We start from the raw sequence: 18604 nt of genomic DNA, 5'->3' as shown, positions 1-18604 counted from the left end.
TTTGTGCTTTTTTCAGTTATTTATAAACATGTTAATGGCAAAGGTGTAAATTTACTCTATATAGCACAAACGGGGCTACCATAAAATGTGAGCAACATGTATGTACGTGTTTGTATTTTTAAGAGAATAATGTTTATGCATGGTTATTGAAAAAAATAAAAATAAAAGTTGCTGAAATAAGACCACAAAACACATACTAAATATGTGTCCACAAGACTTTTGACTAATGGATGTTGTCCAGTTCTGGCTTCAAAATGATGTGAAAATCATCCTGCCTAATCGTTCACATAAAACAATACATTGATTTAAACATTGTAAGACAGTTTTTTTGTCAGAAGAGGTTTATGCGTGGGAATGGTAATGGCCTGTCAATATTAATGAGATTCAGACCAGGGGTGTGACATAGACACTCCCCCAATGGCTAATGGCCCATCAAGTGAGGCAGCCTGAACAAAGAATTAGAGGAGATTCAAAGGTTTTGTTTTTCAATCTGTTTTATTGTAATTCCTCTATGTGGAGGAACTAAATGTTCTAAATTTGCTCTAAGCAAATCAAATGTGAGCAAAATAAAAAAATAATCAGTCGGCTATAAACAAAGCAATTGTGAGCGATAAATAAACAAAAGTAAAGGCAGGTATCTCACAGTAAATGCTTATGCCCCGTTGATGCGGGCTCTAAGCAAAACAAATGTGGCCAAAATAAATAATCAGTCGGCTATAAACAAAGCAATTGTGAGCGATAAATAAATAAATAAAAGTAAAGGCAGGTATCTCACAGTAAATGCTTATGCCCCGTTGATGCGGGCTCTAAGCAAATCAAATGTGAGCAAAATAAACAAAAGTAAAGGCAGTTCGCTATCCTCGCAGACCACGCCTGCTATGCTAGCGGGCTAAGGCTAGTAGCGGAAGTTCAGAAAGGTGGATCTAAGTAGTGAAATCAAAGCAATCCGATTGTTTTGAGAATACAGTTACATGTCTTGGTGCCATTTTTGAAAACAGTTCATGTTCAACTGAAGACACAAGTGAACATTACATGCCTGGCATTTCCAAGGTGTGTCCTGCCTTTTACCAAGCTGTCCTTTGCAAAGCATACAGATCTTGCGACCAACTGTGCAAATGTTCTTTGCATCATGTACACATGGTACCCAGAGCCTAAAACTTTTTCAGTCTAAAAGAGATGTTACAGCATCATATGACAGTCCATGGTCTGTGGGAAAGTTGTTCTTTCCTGTGTACACAGAAAAGTCCAAAGTGTATCCATTTGAGGAGTCTGCAAAAACAAACAACTTGAAACCCCATCTGGTTGGCTTAGCTTTCATGTACTGTGTCATGCCTGTGTGTGCTTTGCATGCCACCATTCTTTCATCCACAGCTAAGTTTCTTCTAGGATGATAGATGGATTTACAAGCATGACGGATAGTGTCCATGAGAGGTTTGACTCTGAAAAGACGGTCATGTTCAGGTGTACCCCTCTTTCTGTCATTCTCCTTATCTGCATCTGGGTTACTTATGTGCACATTCCATGAAATAGTGCGGTATCTCTCTCTTGCCATGATTGTGGCAGGAAAAGGCTGTCTTGCCGCCAGTAGTCCTTGATGGAGCTCATCTTCACCATGGCCATGTAAAACACCAGCCCAATGTAGCGGTACATCTCACTGATGCTGACATCAGTCCATTTAAATTTGCACCCCTTTGCAATTGCACCAGCAGCCTGAGCATTGGTGTTGTGGCACAGAGTTGACACTGCATTCTCAGAAAAAAAACATTTTGAAGAGAGTCTGTCGAGTGTGTGTGTCAGCAGAACTCAGCTGTGGTCCAAGTTCCCGGGCAGGCAGGAAACTCAGAGTCTGTGGAACCATATCAATGTCAGTCTCTGTTTTCCATGACAGAGTGGACTCCTTGTAGCTCGTCTGAATGTTTGTCTTGGCCCTCTTTGCCACATTCCTATAAAAATAATAATATTAATAAAGGTTAATTGAGGTTGATCAAAGTAATAATAATAATAATAATAATAACTTTATTTTGTATAGCGCTTTTAAAAGTCAATTCTCAGAGCGCTTTACATAGTCAATAATAAAATAGATAAAATAAGCATAAAATACAAACTATTACAGAGCATGCATACAAACAATATTATAACACCCCCCCCCAAAAAAAAAAAACTAATTACAATCAATAAACAAAACATATAGCAAAACCGTAAAATATATCACATGGAGAACCACAGAGATCACGTTTCACCCAAATGCTTCTTTAAAATAATACATTTTAAGGAATGACTTAAACAATTTCAAAGATGGAGCACTTCTAATTTGTGAGGGCAGTGAATTCCATAACTTTGGGGCAACCGAAGAAAACGCTCTATCACCCATTGTTTTTAGGCGCGTTACCGGAACAACTAAAAGACCGGCATCGGCTGAGCGAAGATTACGTGTCGGAATGTAGGGTACTAATAGATCAGAAAGATATTGCGGAGCAAGTCCATTTAACGCCTTGTAAGTCAACATAAGAATTTTAAAATCAACACGAAATTTAACAGGCAGCCAGTGCAATGTCTCTAAAACAGGTTTTATGTGATCTCTTTGTCTATCAGCATGTCAGGGCAGGGCAATCAGCATGTTGATAAAAAAAAAAAAAAAGCTCTTTTATATTAACATTACCAATCAATAATTGTAATATTGTGCATGCATAACACATTTTTTGCAAAGCCACAGTAGTAGGTAAAAAATAGTAGATAAATATGTACTTACTCTTTTTGATTTCCGTTGCTGCGTGTCCTGCGAGTTGCAGTGGAAGGCGAGAGTGAACAAGCTACATTCCTTTTAAAAAAAGTTGAAAACTATTATTATCATATATTTTACAGAGTACTATTCCAGCACATGCATAACTGATGGACATTTAGCAATGCTGATAAAGCAACACAATTTAAGCTCTTTTATATTAACATTACCAATCAATAATTGTTATATTGTGCATGCATAACAACACATTTTTTGCAAAGCCACACAGGCACATATACATTTGTATCATCACTAAGTATATAAACAAAATGTAACTAACATGTGTAAAATAGTAGGTAAATATGTACTTACTCTTTTTGATTTTTGTTGCTGCGTGTCCTCGTTGCAGTGGAAGGCGAGAGTGAACAAGCTACATTCCTTTTAAAAAAAGTTAAAAACTATTATTATCATATATTTTACAGAGTACTATTCCAGCACATGGACATTTAGCAATGCTGATAACACAAAACATATGTAACATCATCAACCAATCTCCAAAAATAAATAATAAAGTCATACAGGCTCATATTGTATTAACACTAGGTATAAACAAAATTGAACTAACATCTGTAAAATAGTGGGTAAATATGTACTTACTCTTTCTGATTTCTGACTGTGTTGCTAAGCGCACTCCGAGTTGCAGGCAGAGGTAGTGATGAAGCTACATTCCTTTTAAAAAAGTTGAAGAATATTATTACATAAATATAACTATAGTAGCATTAGTCTATAATGAATAATTGATGTAAATAATTTTAGACGCGTGCAATAAGCCTATTGTCAGGGTTGTAACAGGCAGGATGCTGAGACGAGGTTTAAGTAATTCAAAAACAAAGTATTTATTTATTAGAACTGAAATGGTTTCAGATTACAAAATCAAAAGACAAAACTCCAGGAATCAAACATTAACCATACAAAGACAACCATAATCTGACGACGACAGACCAAGACTGAGTAAAACACTGGGGTATATATACACAGGCAAACAGGATGATTAACAAGACACAGCTGACACAAATGAACTAATAAAACAGACCGGGGAAAACAGGACTAAACCAAAATCACAAAAGACGGATCACAGAAACTGAAAACATAGAAACAGATTCATAAAACAGAACTCAAACCTCAAAACGTCACAGTACCTCCCCCCTCCCCAAAGGCGCGTCCTCGCGCCGTATAAAACATCCAAAAGGGTGGGAGGGTGGGCATCCTAGACTCCAGGACGATCCAGACGGATGCAGGTTGGTCAGGAGACCAGGGCGGAACATGCTGTGGTCGTGGCCATGATGGAGCAGGCTGTGGACGTGGCCATGGTGGAACAGGCTGTGGGCGTGGCCATGATGGAGATGACCCTTCAGGTGGCCATGGTGGAGATGACCTTTCGGGTGGCCATGGTGGAGATGACCCTTCAGGTGGCCATGGTGGAGATGACCCTTCGGGTGGCCATGGTGGAGATGACCCTTCGGGTGGCCATGGTGGAGATGACCCTTCAGGTGGCCATGGTGGAGATGACCCTTCAGGTGGCCATGGTGGAGATGACCCTTCAGGCGGCCATGGTGGAGATGACCCTTCAGGCGGCCATGGTGGAGATATTTTTTCAGGTGGCCATGGTGGTATTGGGAACCGCGTCAGAGAACCCTCCGCTGTTCCCCTAGCAGGTATGCGCCCCCCCCCAAATTTTAATGGGGAAATTGACAGGTTCTGGCTCTTGCTCTGGAACAGACACCACCAGCTCAGGTTCAGGAACAGACACCACCGACTCGGGCTCAGGAACAGACACCACCGGCTCAGGAACAGGAACAGACACCACCGGCTCAGACTCAGGAACAGACATCACTGGTTCAGTCTCAGGAACAGACACCACCGGCTCAGACTCAGGAACAGACCCCACCGGCTCAGACTCAGGAACAGACATCACCGGCTCAGACTCAGGAACAGACACCACCGACTCGGGCTCAGGAACAGACACCACCGGCTCAGGAACAGGAACAGACACCACCGGCTCGGGCTCAGGAACAGACACCACTGGCTCGGGCTCAGGAACAGACACCACCGGCTCAGACTCAAGAACAGACATCACTGGTTCAGATTCAGGAACAGACATCACCGGCTCAGACTCAGGAACAGACATCACTGGTTCAGATTCAGGCTCAGGTTCGGCTGGGCTGATGAGAGGATCAGTAGATCTGGTGGTATGTGGAAAAAACTTGCGTGCTCTCCGAACGGATACCCAAGGTGGGTCAAACATTTTAGACCCAAGATCAGCACTATTAGAAATAAGTTTTCGTGCTCTGGGCCAGGTGATCTTTTTAAAATGTGCTGGGCTCGGAACAGGCTTCGGAACAAGACTTGGAACTGGCACCAACGGCTCAGGCACTGGAACTGGCACTGGAACTAAATCGGTTGGGTTGGCTGGATGTGAGGCGTACTGGGGGGTAAAACTTTCCCAGCAGATGGCAACAGCTTCCCTCCAGCTCAACCCCGAGAAATCGGGGAGTGGACGAGGATCGACGCTTATAGCACCGATCATATATGCTGTGATAATGGTTTCATCACATACATTCCAGTCTTTAGCCATATCACTAAACTTCACCGTATACTCCAGCAGGTCGTGGCTCTCCTTAATTACCCCTGTGAGTTGATCCCAGCACATTTTCTTTTTTGTTATGGTCTGTCATTCTGTCAGGGTTGTAACAGGCAGGATGCTGAGACGAGGTTTAAGTAATTCAAAAACAAAGTATTTATTTATTAGAACTGAAATGGTTTCAGATTACAAAATCAAAAGACAAAACTCCAGGAATCAAACATTAACCATACAAAGACAACCATAATCTGACGACGACAGACCAAGACTGAGTAAAACACTGGGGTATATATACACAGGCAAACAGGATGATTAACAAGACACAGCTGACACAAATGAACTAATAAAACAGACCGGGGAAAACAGGACTAAACCAAAATCACAAAAGACAGGGGAAAACGGATCACAGAAACTGAAAACATAGAAACAGATTCATAAAACAGAACTCAAACCTCAAAACGTCACACCTATATGCGTGTCAATGGGCCATTACCGGAGAGGCACACCGCAAACATTAGCCTAACACAATTGCGCACTTCATTAACTGGGTATATTTACACATTTCAGCACATTTACACACATTTACAACTGATATTTGCGAGCATGCATCGTTAATGATAATGAGGCAGCATTTAAACTAGTCAAAATATAATCTAAACACCTAATCTAAATTCTAGCTTTCATACATAATGATATAAACATATCATTTACACATACAAATACAAATTTCCTAACCAAGAGGTTTACAGTGCGTAGCATATGCACAAAAAACAAACAAAAAAACATTTTTGACGTTGAAATGGTACGAGATATTAAATTCATGGTATAGATATGCACAATTAGATCGTGTTGAATATATGTAGATATCAAATGTCAATACTCTGGATGGCAAGTGGAAAATAGTCCACCCAGTATAATATGTAAGCTACATGTTTATATTGAATAGCTTGTCAACTAATGCAAGTAAGACTAAATACTTACTCATCCGAAATTCTATCCACGGCTGGATCAAGTCGCTCTTCAAAATACAAACGGTCGTCATCAGAGTAGTCGCGCTCTTTTTCTGATGAAAATGTGGACTCTTCGTCGCTAGTAGCCAGGACGAGCTGAAGGGCTTCCGCACCAGTGTATCGTGCCATCTTCCCAACGCACAGGTGACTGAATGATGAAACTTGAAGCGTTTAATGCATTTGCTTGGGGGCGTTTACCTGTTTTGCATAGATGGCTTAACACATTATCTTGTGAATAGCGCGCTCCGTGAGTAGGCGTAAACGAATTATAGTTAATGAGCTCGTAATGAGCTCGACTGGAATCGCTCTCTTTTCATACAGATTACAGAAGATGAGAATATTTGTTTTTTATATAAATTACTTCATTTAAAAGATGCGATCTCAAGCTTTATGCCCGTGGGTATTTTCGCGGAGTTATAGATCATTTTCGAATGCGTTTCAAATTGGAGTTCACGGACAGAGAGAGTGCAGAACTCGCATCATGTTAATTTTTCTTTATTTGGCAAAAAGCAAAACACTTTATTTTTATTGTGACTATACAGAAAAAAAATAGAAACTGAAAAAAAAAAGAAACTGAACAGGATCGATTGATGTATAACACGAAAATTAAAGATCAAAATGAACAGAGCATTTTGAGTTTATTTTGCATTGCTAAAAAAAAAAAAAACGAGCATAATTTGAATCAATATTGATTCTGGAATATAGAAAAATATATATATATTAAAATTGTAAACCAAAACCTTGCGATAGTTAGGTGAATCGATTTTTTTCTCCCAGTCCTAACACACACATACACATACACACACTTTCTCACACACACAAACACACATGTTGGGTTTTTTAGGTTTTATTGGGACTTTCCATAGAAATAATGATTTTTAAACTGTACAAACTGTATATTCAATCCCCTTATACTAACTGATGTAATTTAACAACTTGAACTAATGAGTATTTGTATATATTTCAAATTGACAGCATTGTTTATTTTTTATTTTTTAAGTGTTATGTTTATATTTTGATATAGGCTTAATGTGTGTCATTGTTCTCTACAGGTTGAGTGATTGTGGTGTCACCGATGAAGGTTGTGCTGCTCTGGCTTCAGCTCTGAGATCAAACCCCTCACACCTGAGAAAACTGTATATGTATAAGAATAAACTAGGAGACTCAGGAGTGAAGCGGTTTTCTGCTGGACTAGCGAGTCCTCACTGTAAACTGGAGGAACTGTGGTAAGATCTTCTCTACCATAAAGACTCGGAGTGAATAAGGTTTAATATGTAGATAGTGCATAATCTATAATTATAATTCAGCCAGAGCACATACCTGTATTTACATCCTGTTTTCGGTCAAAGTCCACAGTAGTCGATTGTCGAGTTCACGCGCATAGGTTTAGTTACCTATGAACGCGCGTGAACTCGACAATCGACTACTGTGGAGAGGATAGACGAGAGGGTGAGAGTTGAGCGTAGGTTTCGCGGAAAGGTGACCTGTGGAGGAGTGTGTGTTGTGTTCTGTGGCAGGTTGATGTTGAGAGTGAGGAGGAAGTGATCTGAGGTGTGCAGTGGAGTGACCAGTGTATGGTCAGTGGAGCAGTAGCGTGTGTAGCTAAGGTCCAATTTATTACCTGATTGGTGAGTAGCCGCAGTAGATACTCGCTTGAGGTCGAATGAGGCAAGCAGAGTGTGGAAATCAGCAGCCTGAGGTTTTTCTAGGTGGATGTTGAAGTCTCCAAGAACTATGAGAGGAGTACCATCCTCAGGGAAGGATGAGAGTAGCACATCAAGCTCTTCCAAGAAACTTCCGAGCTGCCCTGGGGGACGATATACAACTACAAAATGGATTTTAATAGGGCTAGTGATAGTAATTGAATGTGATTCAAATGAGCTGTTGTCACACAGAGGTGGTAAATGATCAAATTTCCAATCGTTTGAGATGAGCAGACCAGTACCACCACCCCTACCAGTAAGGCGAGGGGTGTGTGAGAAAGTGAATTTAGTGGAGAGGGCAGCCGGTGTGGCAGTGTCCTCTGGTCTGATCCAGGTCTCAGTCAGGGCCAGTAGACTGAGACCCAAATGACTAGAAATAGATGTAATGAAATCAGCTTTGTTTACAGCGGACTGGCAATTCCAGAGACCAATAGGAAAAGAGAATATAGTACTAGAAGACACCGGAAAAGTACGCAGGTTGTTAGGATTGGACTTCCTCTGACGTGTGACATTTGATTTACGTGTGTTAGTAATAGTAGGGATTTGAAAACACATAGTGTAAGAGGGGTCACAAACAGACAGATCAGATGAAAAGTTTTGTAGAAGAGAAAGGAAAGGAAAAAAACAAGAAAATTAATACTCAAGTGCCTTGTCGGTGTCCTTGCTCGGTGGAGTCGCACAGGTAGAGTCGTTGGTCTTTACACTCTTTGGTCTTTACACTCTTTGGTCTTTACACTCTTTGGTCTTTACACTCTTTGGTCTTTACACTCTTTGGTCTTTACACTCTTTGGTCTTTACACTCTTTGGTCTTCACACGATGAGGGCTTCACACGAGGGCTGCCGCGGTGCACTAACCTTTTTTATACACGCCTAATACCTCTTTATTGAATACAGCAGGTCCCGCCCTCCTGTTTAGTCAAGCGAAACTAATAAGTCACGACGCACAAACAACGTCACACGGGCGCTTTTACCAGAGTAAAAACACAGTAAACAAACAAACTTCCTAGCAACACAGAGCCGTGCTAAAATCTACTGGGAAAAGTAAACACTCACAGACTGATGATCTCTGCTGTTGTTCGACTGCTTCTTCTAAGAAGTACTAGCAGTTTGTTAGAATAAATACTTTAACTGGTTAGGCCCCGCCCTCCTGTTTAGTCAAGCGAAACTAACAAGTCACGACGCACAAACAACGTCACACGGGCGTTTTTACCAGAGTAAAAACACAGTAAACAAAACAAACTTCCTAGCAACACAGAGCCCCGCTAAAATCTACTGGGAAAAGTAAACACTCACAGACTGATGATCTCTCCTGTTGTTCGACTGCTTCTTCGACACACACACCATAGGTTCTCATGTTTTATGGGGACTTTCCATAGAAATAATGATTTTTATACTCTACAAACTGTGTATTCAATCCCTTAATCCTAACTGGTGTATTTTAACAACATAAATGATTCTAATCTAATAATTAATGAGTATGTGTATATATTTCATATTGACATTATGATGTTATTATTATTTTTTTTAAGTGGTCATGTTTATCTTTGGATATTGGCTTAATGTGTGTCACTGTTCTCTACAGGTTGGAGGATTGTGGTGTCACAGATGAAGGTTGTGCTGCTCTGGCTTCAGCTCTGAGATCAAACCCCTCACACCTGAGAGACCTGCATCTGTCTGAGAATAAACTAGGAGACTCAGGAGTGAAGCTGCTAAAGGATCTGAAGGATGATCCACATTATAAACTGGAGACACTATGGTAAGAATAGTTTTTAACGATTTTCATTATCATATTTTCACTTAAATTTCAAATGGCTGATTCAAATTTCAAATTCAAATTTACTCACTAGAAATAAAAGTTAAAGGTTAAGGTTCAGTAACGTGTAAATATTTTGTCTGAGATCATCAGATATTGAGTCTTAAATTCAGCTTCAGTAGGTCTCTGAAATTTAAACTGTTTTTTATGAGTTTAATTGTGCTTATAATGTTGTGACTGATTGTGAACATAATATTAATGTTATTTTCAGCTTTCCCTGAGATTTGCTTTTTTTGTAAATAACTCATATTAAATTCGTAGTGTAATGATAATTTCTGCTGGTTCTGTATCAGCTGTCTGTTGTGTGAAAGTGACTTTTCATGTCCTTTTAATTTTGTAAAGTGATTTTTAGCATCAGATAGAAGCTATTTTATAATGTTTGAGAATGAATTAATATAGCTTATCTAGTTAGTTTTCTTATGAAAATATGTGACATATGTGATGTCTCATACTGCATGTGACAGTTTGTGTGTTTTATTTTAGGACTGGCCAGTATTAGATGACAGTCTGATCTTCTGATGATCATCTGATGGTGAATAAGGATCCACTACAGAGACTCACAGTCATCAGAATCAACAGAGACTGAAGATACAGCGACTTTACTGTTGTAAATTAAGACTTCGTTTAGATTTCAACATTCCTCTGAAAGACCTGATGAGGCGGCAGTGAAACACCTTTTATTTCACTGCAGCAAATTACAGTTTCTCATTCATAAACCATTTTATTTGTATAAACACACAGTATAATATCAAAAAGGTTGGGAGTTTTGTTAGAGGTAATATAGTGCCTGAATGTGTTTGTGTTGTACCAGCAGAGGAAGACAAAGACTGTCGGCCGTTCCTTGTTTTGTGTGTGTGTGTGTGTGTGTGTGTGTGTGTGTGTGTGTGTGTGTTGCGTCTGCATTGTTTACAGGTGACTGGTTGATTGCGGCGCGATTGGGATCACCGGCGCGCAGGTGTTCTTCGTCCTAAATAAGTCACCGTGGCCCGAAGTCACACATTTGCTAGGTTCACGGTGAGCTGAGCGTCTTTCAGGCGATTGAATTCGGACTAAATGTTCCTCCCAAGAATCACTATACACAACTAAAAGTCTGGTTTAGTGATTGCATTTAGTTTTCTATAATCTGTACAGAACCTAAATGTCCCATCCTTTTTTTTACTAACAAACAGGGAGATTATTATCAATCAAATACTTAACCTCTGACTCAAGCTGTTTTCTTTTTTTCCACGGCACTCTACAAAAGCGCTGACGTATTGAAGGGGAATCACCCACATCAATGTCATGTTGTACTACGTGTGTCTAAGAAGGAACATCTGAAAACAAGGACGAATATTCCCGAATTAACTCAACCAATTCACAATGCTTTTCAGTTGGAAGATGTTCAAGGAATGTTGGCAAATTTCTCAAAGTTTCTGAATTACTTAACCAAATCTAGCTTTAAACGGAGATGAAACAACGGGCAACAAGGCCAGCACCTGATCGCCAACACAAAAAGAACGATGTTCCGTCCTACGATCATACAAGCGTTTAATTTTTGCTTGTGCTTGTTCCAGGTTCACCTTGGCCACTTTAACCACTTCAACAATTCGTCTTTTAAAACCATCAACATACTCAGTCAACTTTTTCGGTGGTTCAGTAGGTATCTAGCCATCTTGCAATAAAGCTAACGGCCCCCAAACGGTATGGCCAAAAACAAGTTCATTCGGGCTAAACCCAGTACTCTTCTGAGTCACTTCTCTTGCTGCTAACATAAGCCAAGGTAATATGATAAATAATAAACAATTATAAAAATATAATAATAATAATAATAATCTTCTCTCTAATAATAACATGAATTGGGGCTCAGGTCAGGAAGCAGACAGACTGGCTAATCCGACCGTCTGCTAGCTGTCTCACGTCACTGAGATCAGATAAATCCCATCACATAGAGACTCTTCCACCTAGATATCATCATATGGAGACTGTGTCTGTTCCCCGAATTAGGACATACAAAATACTCCAAATTTTTTTTTAATTGATGTTCAACAAATAAAAAGCAGATATAATGCGGATGAACAAATGTTAAATCTCGGGTTGCTAAATATTTGATCCCTTACTTCAAAAGCACTTATTGTTTATGATATGATTACAGATTATAACCTGGATGTGCTGTGTTTGACAGAAACCTGGCTAAAACCAGACAATTACATTACTTTAAATGAGTCTGTTTTGAGATTACTGTGAGCCTCGTCTGAAAGGCTAAGGGGGAGGAGTTGCTGAAATTTATTATAATATCTTAAGAATTACTGAGAAGTCTTGTGTTAAAATTCTTTTGAAGTGTTGGTGCTTAATAGCCTGGATGCCAGCCGAACTTATCCCCGCCCACAACATTTGAGGTTGGGAAGTTCGATCTGGACTTGATCCGTTGTGGAGCTATAATGCTCGAACCAGAGCTGTTTGGACCAATCAAATTGTCAGTGCGGGCTTTATATGATGATGGACAGATGATCAACAGTAACATAATCATCCACGTCACCAAAGAGCGCCTGGGTTGAATTTGTTTACAACTAAGGTGGTTGCCATTGGAGAATTGAGATGTGTAGATTCCGCCATCGCGTCTGTTATAGTGTCGCGTCTGATATTGATAGCGCATTCATTTTAGAAGAAGAACAGAGAACTTTGATCAAGGCATTTGTCGATCGGAAAGATGTTACACTTACTCCGTTGCTCTGATTGGTTGTAGGTTTATCCAATTGAGTGCAGAGGTATTTTCTTTCCTGGTTCGGTTGAAACACGCCCCATAATCACAGCCCAATGGAGCAGTATCAGACTCATATTCTGAATAGAATCTGAGTATGACAACGTCATGCTAGGTGCTTAATGTAACACTATCAAGTATAAATGATAAATCACGTTTGAGATTTGTGTTGGCTACTGTATACAGGCCACCAGGGCACCATACAGACTTTATCAAATAATTTGCTGACTTTCTATCAGAGTTAGTACTGGTTGCAGATAAAGTACTAATTGTTGGTGATTTTAATATACATGTAGATAACGAAAAAGATGCATTGGGATTGGCATTTAAAGACATTCTTAATTCTGTTGGAGTAAGACAACACGTGTAGCATCCCAGATAGCTCAGAAGAACTCAACATTAGCACAGGTGTTCCACAAGGCTGTGTCAGTTCACCAATACTTTTTACACTTTTTTCAAATGAATGTTCAAGTAAGCATTCACAAAACTATATTTTTAAATATTCTGATGACACAGCCATTTTAAGTTTACTTTACGGAGATGATAATATAGGAAACATCTACCAGCCAGAAATAAGCAGGTTCGTTGATTGGTGTGATAAAAATGATTTAATAATAAATACAAAGAAAACGGAGGAGATTATATTCGACCCAAAATGTATAGGTGACCATCGGCAAGTGGTCATACATGACCAAAACATCACCCAAACGCAGACTTACAAGTATTTGGGTGTTTATATAGACAGTTCACTCACTTGGAAAACACACACAGAATGGGTTTGCACTCGGCTGCACCAGAGACTGTACTTCTTACGTAGATTGCGTTTATGGAGTTAATAAGAAGATTATGATGTTATTCTACAAAGCTGTTTTAGAAAGTATAGTTAGATATGGTATTACAGTATGGTTTGGGAACCTAAATGTACAGCTTAAGTCTAAACTAGTACACCTGGTGTCGACAGCATTAAAAACTGTTGGACAAGAAGAACAGTTGAATCTTCAACATTTATATGAGAGTTGCATTCTGAATCAGGTACAGAAAATTGTGAGGGACCAAACTCACTTTTTGTACTCGCAGTATGAAATGCTCCCCTCTGGTAGAAGATATAGAGTCCCAATGTGCAAACTAAATCGGTATAAGAATTCCTTTGTGCCTGTATCTGTACGATTATTGAATAACTGTTTATCTTGTTAATTTTAAATTTGTAATGTCTTAAATCAACTGTCTTTTTTATATGTTTATGCAGCAACATGTAGTCCACAACAAATTTCCTTTCGAGGACAATAAAGTATACTACTACTATTGCGACAGAAACTTTTAACTCTTTATTTTCCAGCACTTTAGACACAGTTTCTCCTTTGCGCTTAAAGAAGATTAAAGAAAATAGTCCAACGCCATGGTACAACGAGCACACTCGGGCCCTTAAGAGAGCAGCCAGAAAAATGGAGCGCAACTGGAAGAAAACAAAACTAGAGGTATTCCGCATTTCATGGAAAGAGAGCTCGATTACTTACAGAGAGGCTTTAAAAGCTGCTAGATCTGCTTATTTTTCAACCCTATTAGAAGAAAATAAACAAAACCCTAGGTATTTATTTGAAATTGTGGCTAAACTAACGAAAAATAAATCTTTAACCCCAGATGTTTCCAAGCAGCACAGCAATTTGGAAAATTTGATTCATTCGTTGCTATAGAAGAGGAAGAATTCGCTAAACTTGTTAAATCATCTAAATCGACAACATGTACGTTAGACCCTATACCGACTAAGCTACTGAAAGAGATGCTTCCAGAGGTCATAGATCCTCTTCTTAATATCATCAATTCATCTTTGCCTCTAGGATATGTACCAAAAAATTTTAAGCTGGCTATGATTAAACCGCTTGTTAAAAAAACGCAACTTGATCCTACAGAATTAGTCAATTACAGGCCGATCTCAAATCTACCCTTTCTGTCAAAGATACTAGAAAAGGCGGTATCCTCACAACTATGTTCCTTTTTAGAAAGAAATGATATCTGCGAGGATTTTCAGTCAGGATTTAGACCGTACCATAAACTGTGACTGCTCTCATTAGAGTCACAAATGATTTGCTCTTATCATCCGATCGTGGTTGTATCTCTCTATTAGTGTTACTTGATCTTAGTGCTGCATTTGATACTATCGACCACAACATTCTTTTAATTAGACTTGAAAATTATGTTGGCATTAGTGGAATTTCATTAGCATGGTTTGTAAAGAAGGACTACACGCCTGCGCACATATATGTTCAAACGCGCATATAACAGAGACGCATAATGGCTGAGTGCAAAATCCGAACGGCACCCTCTTCTTTAAAAGCTAACATATTTTCATTTTTACCCTTTGGCATAATTTCATTGTGGCCTTTTTTCTATTTTTGTATGAGAGCTGCTTTCTGTATTGTTTTGTTTTCACATCAATATGCTGTGAACAGATCTGATATATGACGTTATACTTAGGTTTACTGTACTACCCTCCACAGTCACAGTGTGTATAAGTGCAGTGCCAGTCACAAAAAGTTACATTTTGACTGTGCTCTCTGCAGATGTTCATTCACTTTTTTAGTATAAGCTGTTTTTGATTGGTATACAGCAACAATTTCAAGTCATAAGTCTTAGACTCTTTATTATTTGTGTATAAGAGCAGCTTTGTTTGTTACTAATTATTCAGAATAGGCGTAAGTCCAACACGCATTATTTTTCTATGAAAGCTGTTTGTGATTTTGCTACAGCAAAATGTTTATTTATTTTTTGTCTGAAGGATTATATTGCTCATTGTAAATAACAGGAGGATATTGGTTAGAAGTCTATTATTAAATGTTAGAGATTCAGAATATGCTGAAGTTTGTATTAATTTACTACAAGTATGCTGCTAGTACAGGCACACATTTATTTTCCTGTTGGTTCTTTGCAATGTTGGGACATATGCTGACAAATATAACCTTACAGTTGACTTGCCAAATCACTTCCATTTGTTTTATTAATAAAAGATATTGGAAGTAAATTATTTATGGGTCATTATAAATACTTTGCTTTAAAAGTACCAAGTAGTCACACACAAAAAAAGATGCATCGATAATCGTTTTAGCATCGCAAGAAAAGGTAAGTAATTTAAATTTGGTTCAAGTTTTCTACATGTCAGTCTAGTGATATATGATTATGCATTATCTGTTCAATACACTCCACAGTGGGAGACTGAAGAAGCTGTAAGCAGTCGTCTGTCACACAGTTTGTGGGTCTATAATTAAAAACAATGATGTTTCGCCACTGATGCACTTCTTAGTGCAGCTGAAAGTTCTCTGTCTGAAGGGTGAAACCGGTGCCCTGCTTTGCGTCTTATAACAGAAAACAGGTTCTAAACGTAACAGCAAGAAAAATGGTTAATATAGAAGTCTTGCTAATTGTCTGTTTTCTTCATTATTAGTACCCTTTTACTAAAATATAAATGCATCAAGTCAATCTTGGTTTAATTTGGAGGTGCTTCAGTCCCTCAGCCATCAGGTTTTTGTGCATCATCAAAACGTCCCTCACACTGTGAACAAGCCCACTCTGGTATTTTGCCAGACCTTACAGATTGAAGTAAATGATGGAAGTAAGTGACCACTTTGGTAATGGATTTATCAGATTTAGGTTTAGATCAGGTTTTTTCTTTAAGCACATCAATTAATTTTTAGTCTCCACTTTTGACAGACACATTTAAATGTTGTATTTGTTATTTTCGCTCTGAGCTGTATCTGCCATTGTTTAATTTGACCCCAAATAGATCTTTATTTACCCAAATCTCCAGGATTTTTCCCAGCTAATGCTGTTCTTCAGGGATCCCAGGCGGATGATGCTGGAAAAGGAGAGTGGTCTCCTCCACCATTTGGTGTCTTTCAGGCATCTACAAAAATCACAATGTGGTTTGCTGGTTGTAGAGAAAAACATTTAATTACCAGGTTTATTTCCACATTTGCACCTGAAGTTCAGAATATCAAAGAGTTGATCCATTTCCTCTAAAAATCTGGCAGTGTGTAAAGCTTCCTCTGAAGTTTCTGATGATGGACCGTGGACTGAATACCTGTGTTGAGGATGAAGTTGAAACAGTAGTTTAACAACTATGATATATGTGTGTTATTTGTTCTGTTTTGTTATCGAGGTTGCATGATGTATAGACTGGCTTAAGACCGGAGTGTCTGGTTTCACCCTCATATTTGTGAAATTATGCAGGTTAATGTGCTTCTCAGTTAATTTTGGAGCCATCCGGATGGCACTTCTACAGTCTTGATTAAAGAAGTCCTCAGGGTGTCGCTTCATGGCCTCCAATGAGGTAAGGATTTTATGAGAAAAAATGACATTTCACATAATATTAGAATTAACGCTTACACTTTATTTTCCAGTGTCCTTGTTAGTGTAATTATACATTTAAATACTCAGTAGTAACAATTAGCTACATGTACTTACTATCCACCTTTTCCTACACCCCATGATGCTTTGCACGATTATTATTATTATGGCTTTAACTTCTGTTAAACTGTAAACAATCAGTGAAAGGCTTGCTCTATGGATGCAATAATAAATAACTGTGTACAATAGTGACATTATTCTACCCGCCCTTCAACCATCGAACAATAAAAGGAAACTTAAAATTGTAAAAGCATTACAATTATTTACAACAGACCATGAATTACCCCAAAAGCTTGATTCTTTTGTGCAGCAATATTATGGACGTGTTAAATATCACTGTAATAATATATGCCTATTTATGTAACATATGTTGCCTTAATCAAAAAATGTTTGTTTAGCACTGAGTGATAGTATTTCAAAATGCTTTCCGTCATTTTGATAGATAACAAATATTTTATTTACCTGCTTTAAAAACATTATGGAGAGACGGGACGATTACACTTGAATTACTTCTGAATGTTAAAATTTTACTTCTAATATTTGTTAAACGAGCTTAAATGTAGGCAATATTTATTGAAAAATGATATACAATATGCTATACTGTCAAATATGATAAAAAATTAAGCTATCATGCAAACCAGTGGTTGTGTGGAGTATTTTTTAAAAGTTTAGAGGATTTAAGTTAATCCATAAACATTAATTCATGTGTGAAGTAAAAAAATTAAGCAAGTATTATAGTAAAAACAAATTAACCCATTGTGCTTGGTTAAATAAACAACCCAATTAGTGGGTAAAATTAACCCAACATGTGTTCTGTCCTATATTTACCCAGCCCTTGGGTTGTTTTTAACCCAGTGTTTTTTAAAGCGTATAGATTGACTCGATTATGCCGGCTGGACTGAAAGCAGACTGCACAACCCGTCCAATTTAGAGCTAAATCGTGACTACAGATCGACCATGTCATGAAGTTACACTATGTCTTGTAGATATTATTGACATTGCGAACATGATGATATCATCCATCTCATGCGCTGCCTGGCCAAAAACTACAATGAATCAGTTTTGACTCTAAATAAATCGTGACTACGCACAGAACATGTCAACGAAATTAAACCAAACAGCTTGTAATCACTGTTGACTTTGCTAACATGCTTACAAGTTATTTTGGAAAAAAACGACAAGTAACCAAATTCAAGTTTATTTTTGGATAAACGTGGGTTCCTCATAGCCGGACTATATCGGGTCTATAGTTAACCCAGACGGTGAAATGACGGCTATTGTTTGCTGGATGTTCTCTGCTTATCTTCCTGATGTCTGTGGTCTCTTTACCAATCTCTGTCTGTGGTTCTGCCGAACGGGCCTGAGCTTCTCTCTCTGTGTGTCGATGCCAAGCCCGGGACCTTCGACTCCTGACGTACCTCACAAGTTTATCGACCCAGAGTTATTTCCAGTTCTGCGTCCACAAAGAGTGTTGTGTATACGACAGACTGCTTTTGTTCTCTTCAAGCAATAAAGTTTGTTTCTGAACCTGCTGTTTCTCCTGACAGTTTCCACTGACTTAAAGATATTTTACGATTCTCTAA

At 38.6% G+C, this 18604-nt stretch overlaps 1 protein-coding gene and 1 long non-coding RNA gene across 4 annotated transcripts in view; one reads left to right on the top strand and one right to left on the bottom strand.

Moving 5' to 3' along the window:
- The window catches only part of LOC311091352 (NLR family CARD domain-containing protein 3-like), a 70608-nt gene extending 56680 nt beyond the window's left edge, over positions 1–13928 (top strand). For 2 of the 3 annotated variants that reach the window (XM_084127264.1, XM_084127265.1), the window contains exons 12-14: positions 7423–7596; positions 9656–9829; positions 10370–13928. In XM_084127264.1, coding sequence (XP_083983390.1) covers positions 7423–7596; positions 9656–9829; positions 10370–10385 — 364 coding nt within the window. In that variant the 3' untranslated portion in view covers positions 10386–13928. The remainder of the gene's footprint in view (positions 1–7422; positions 7597–9655; positions 9830–10369) is intronic. The other variant, XR_014608056.1, reaches the window with a different exon arrangement.
- LOC311091414 lies at positions 1807–3450 on the bottom strand. The gene is made up of 4 exons (XR_014608082.1): positions 3377–3450; positions 3092–3157; positions 2750–2818; positions 1807–1943 (listed from the first exon to the last, which is right to left on the bottom strand). It is a non-coding gene; the product is annotated as an uncharacterized lncRNA (long non-coding RNA).
- Positions 13929–18604: the final 4676 nt, after the last annotated feature.

The sequence above is a fragment of the Abramis brama genome (genome assembly GCF_963993115.1).
Source record: "Abramis brama genome assembly, chromosome: 10".
Classification (NCBI taxonomy): domain Eukaryota; kingdom Metazoa; phylum Chordata; class Actinopteri; order Cypriniformes; family Leuciscidae; genus Abramis; species Abramis brama.
The sequence above is the reverse complement of the archived record's forward strand: the minus strand, read 5'-3'. Positions and strand labels throughout refer to the sequence as shown.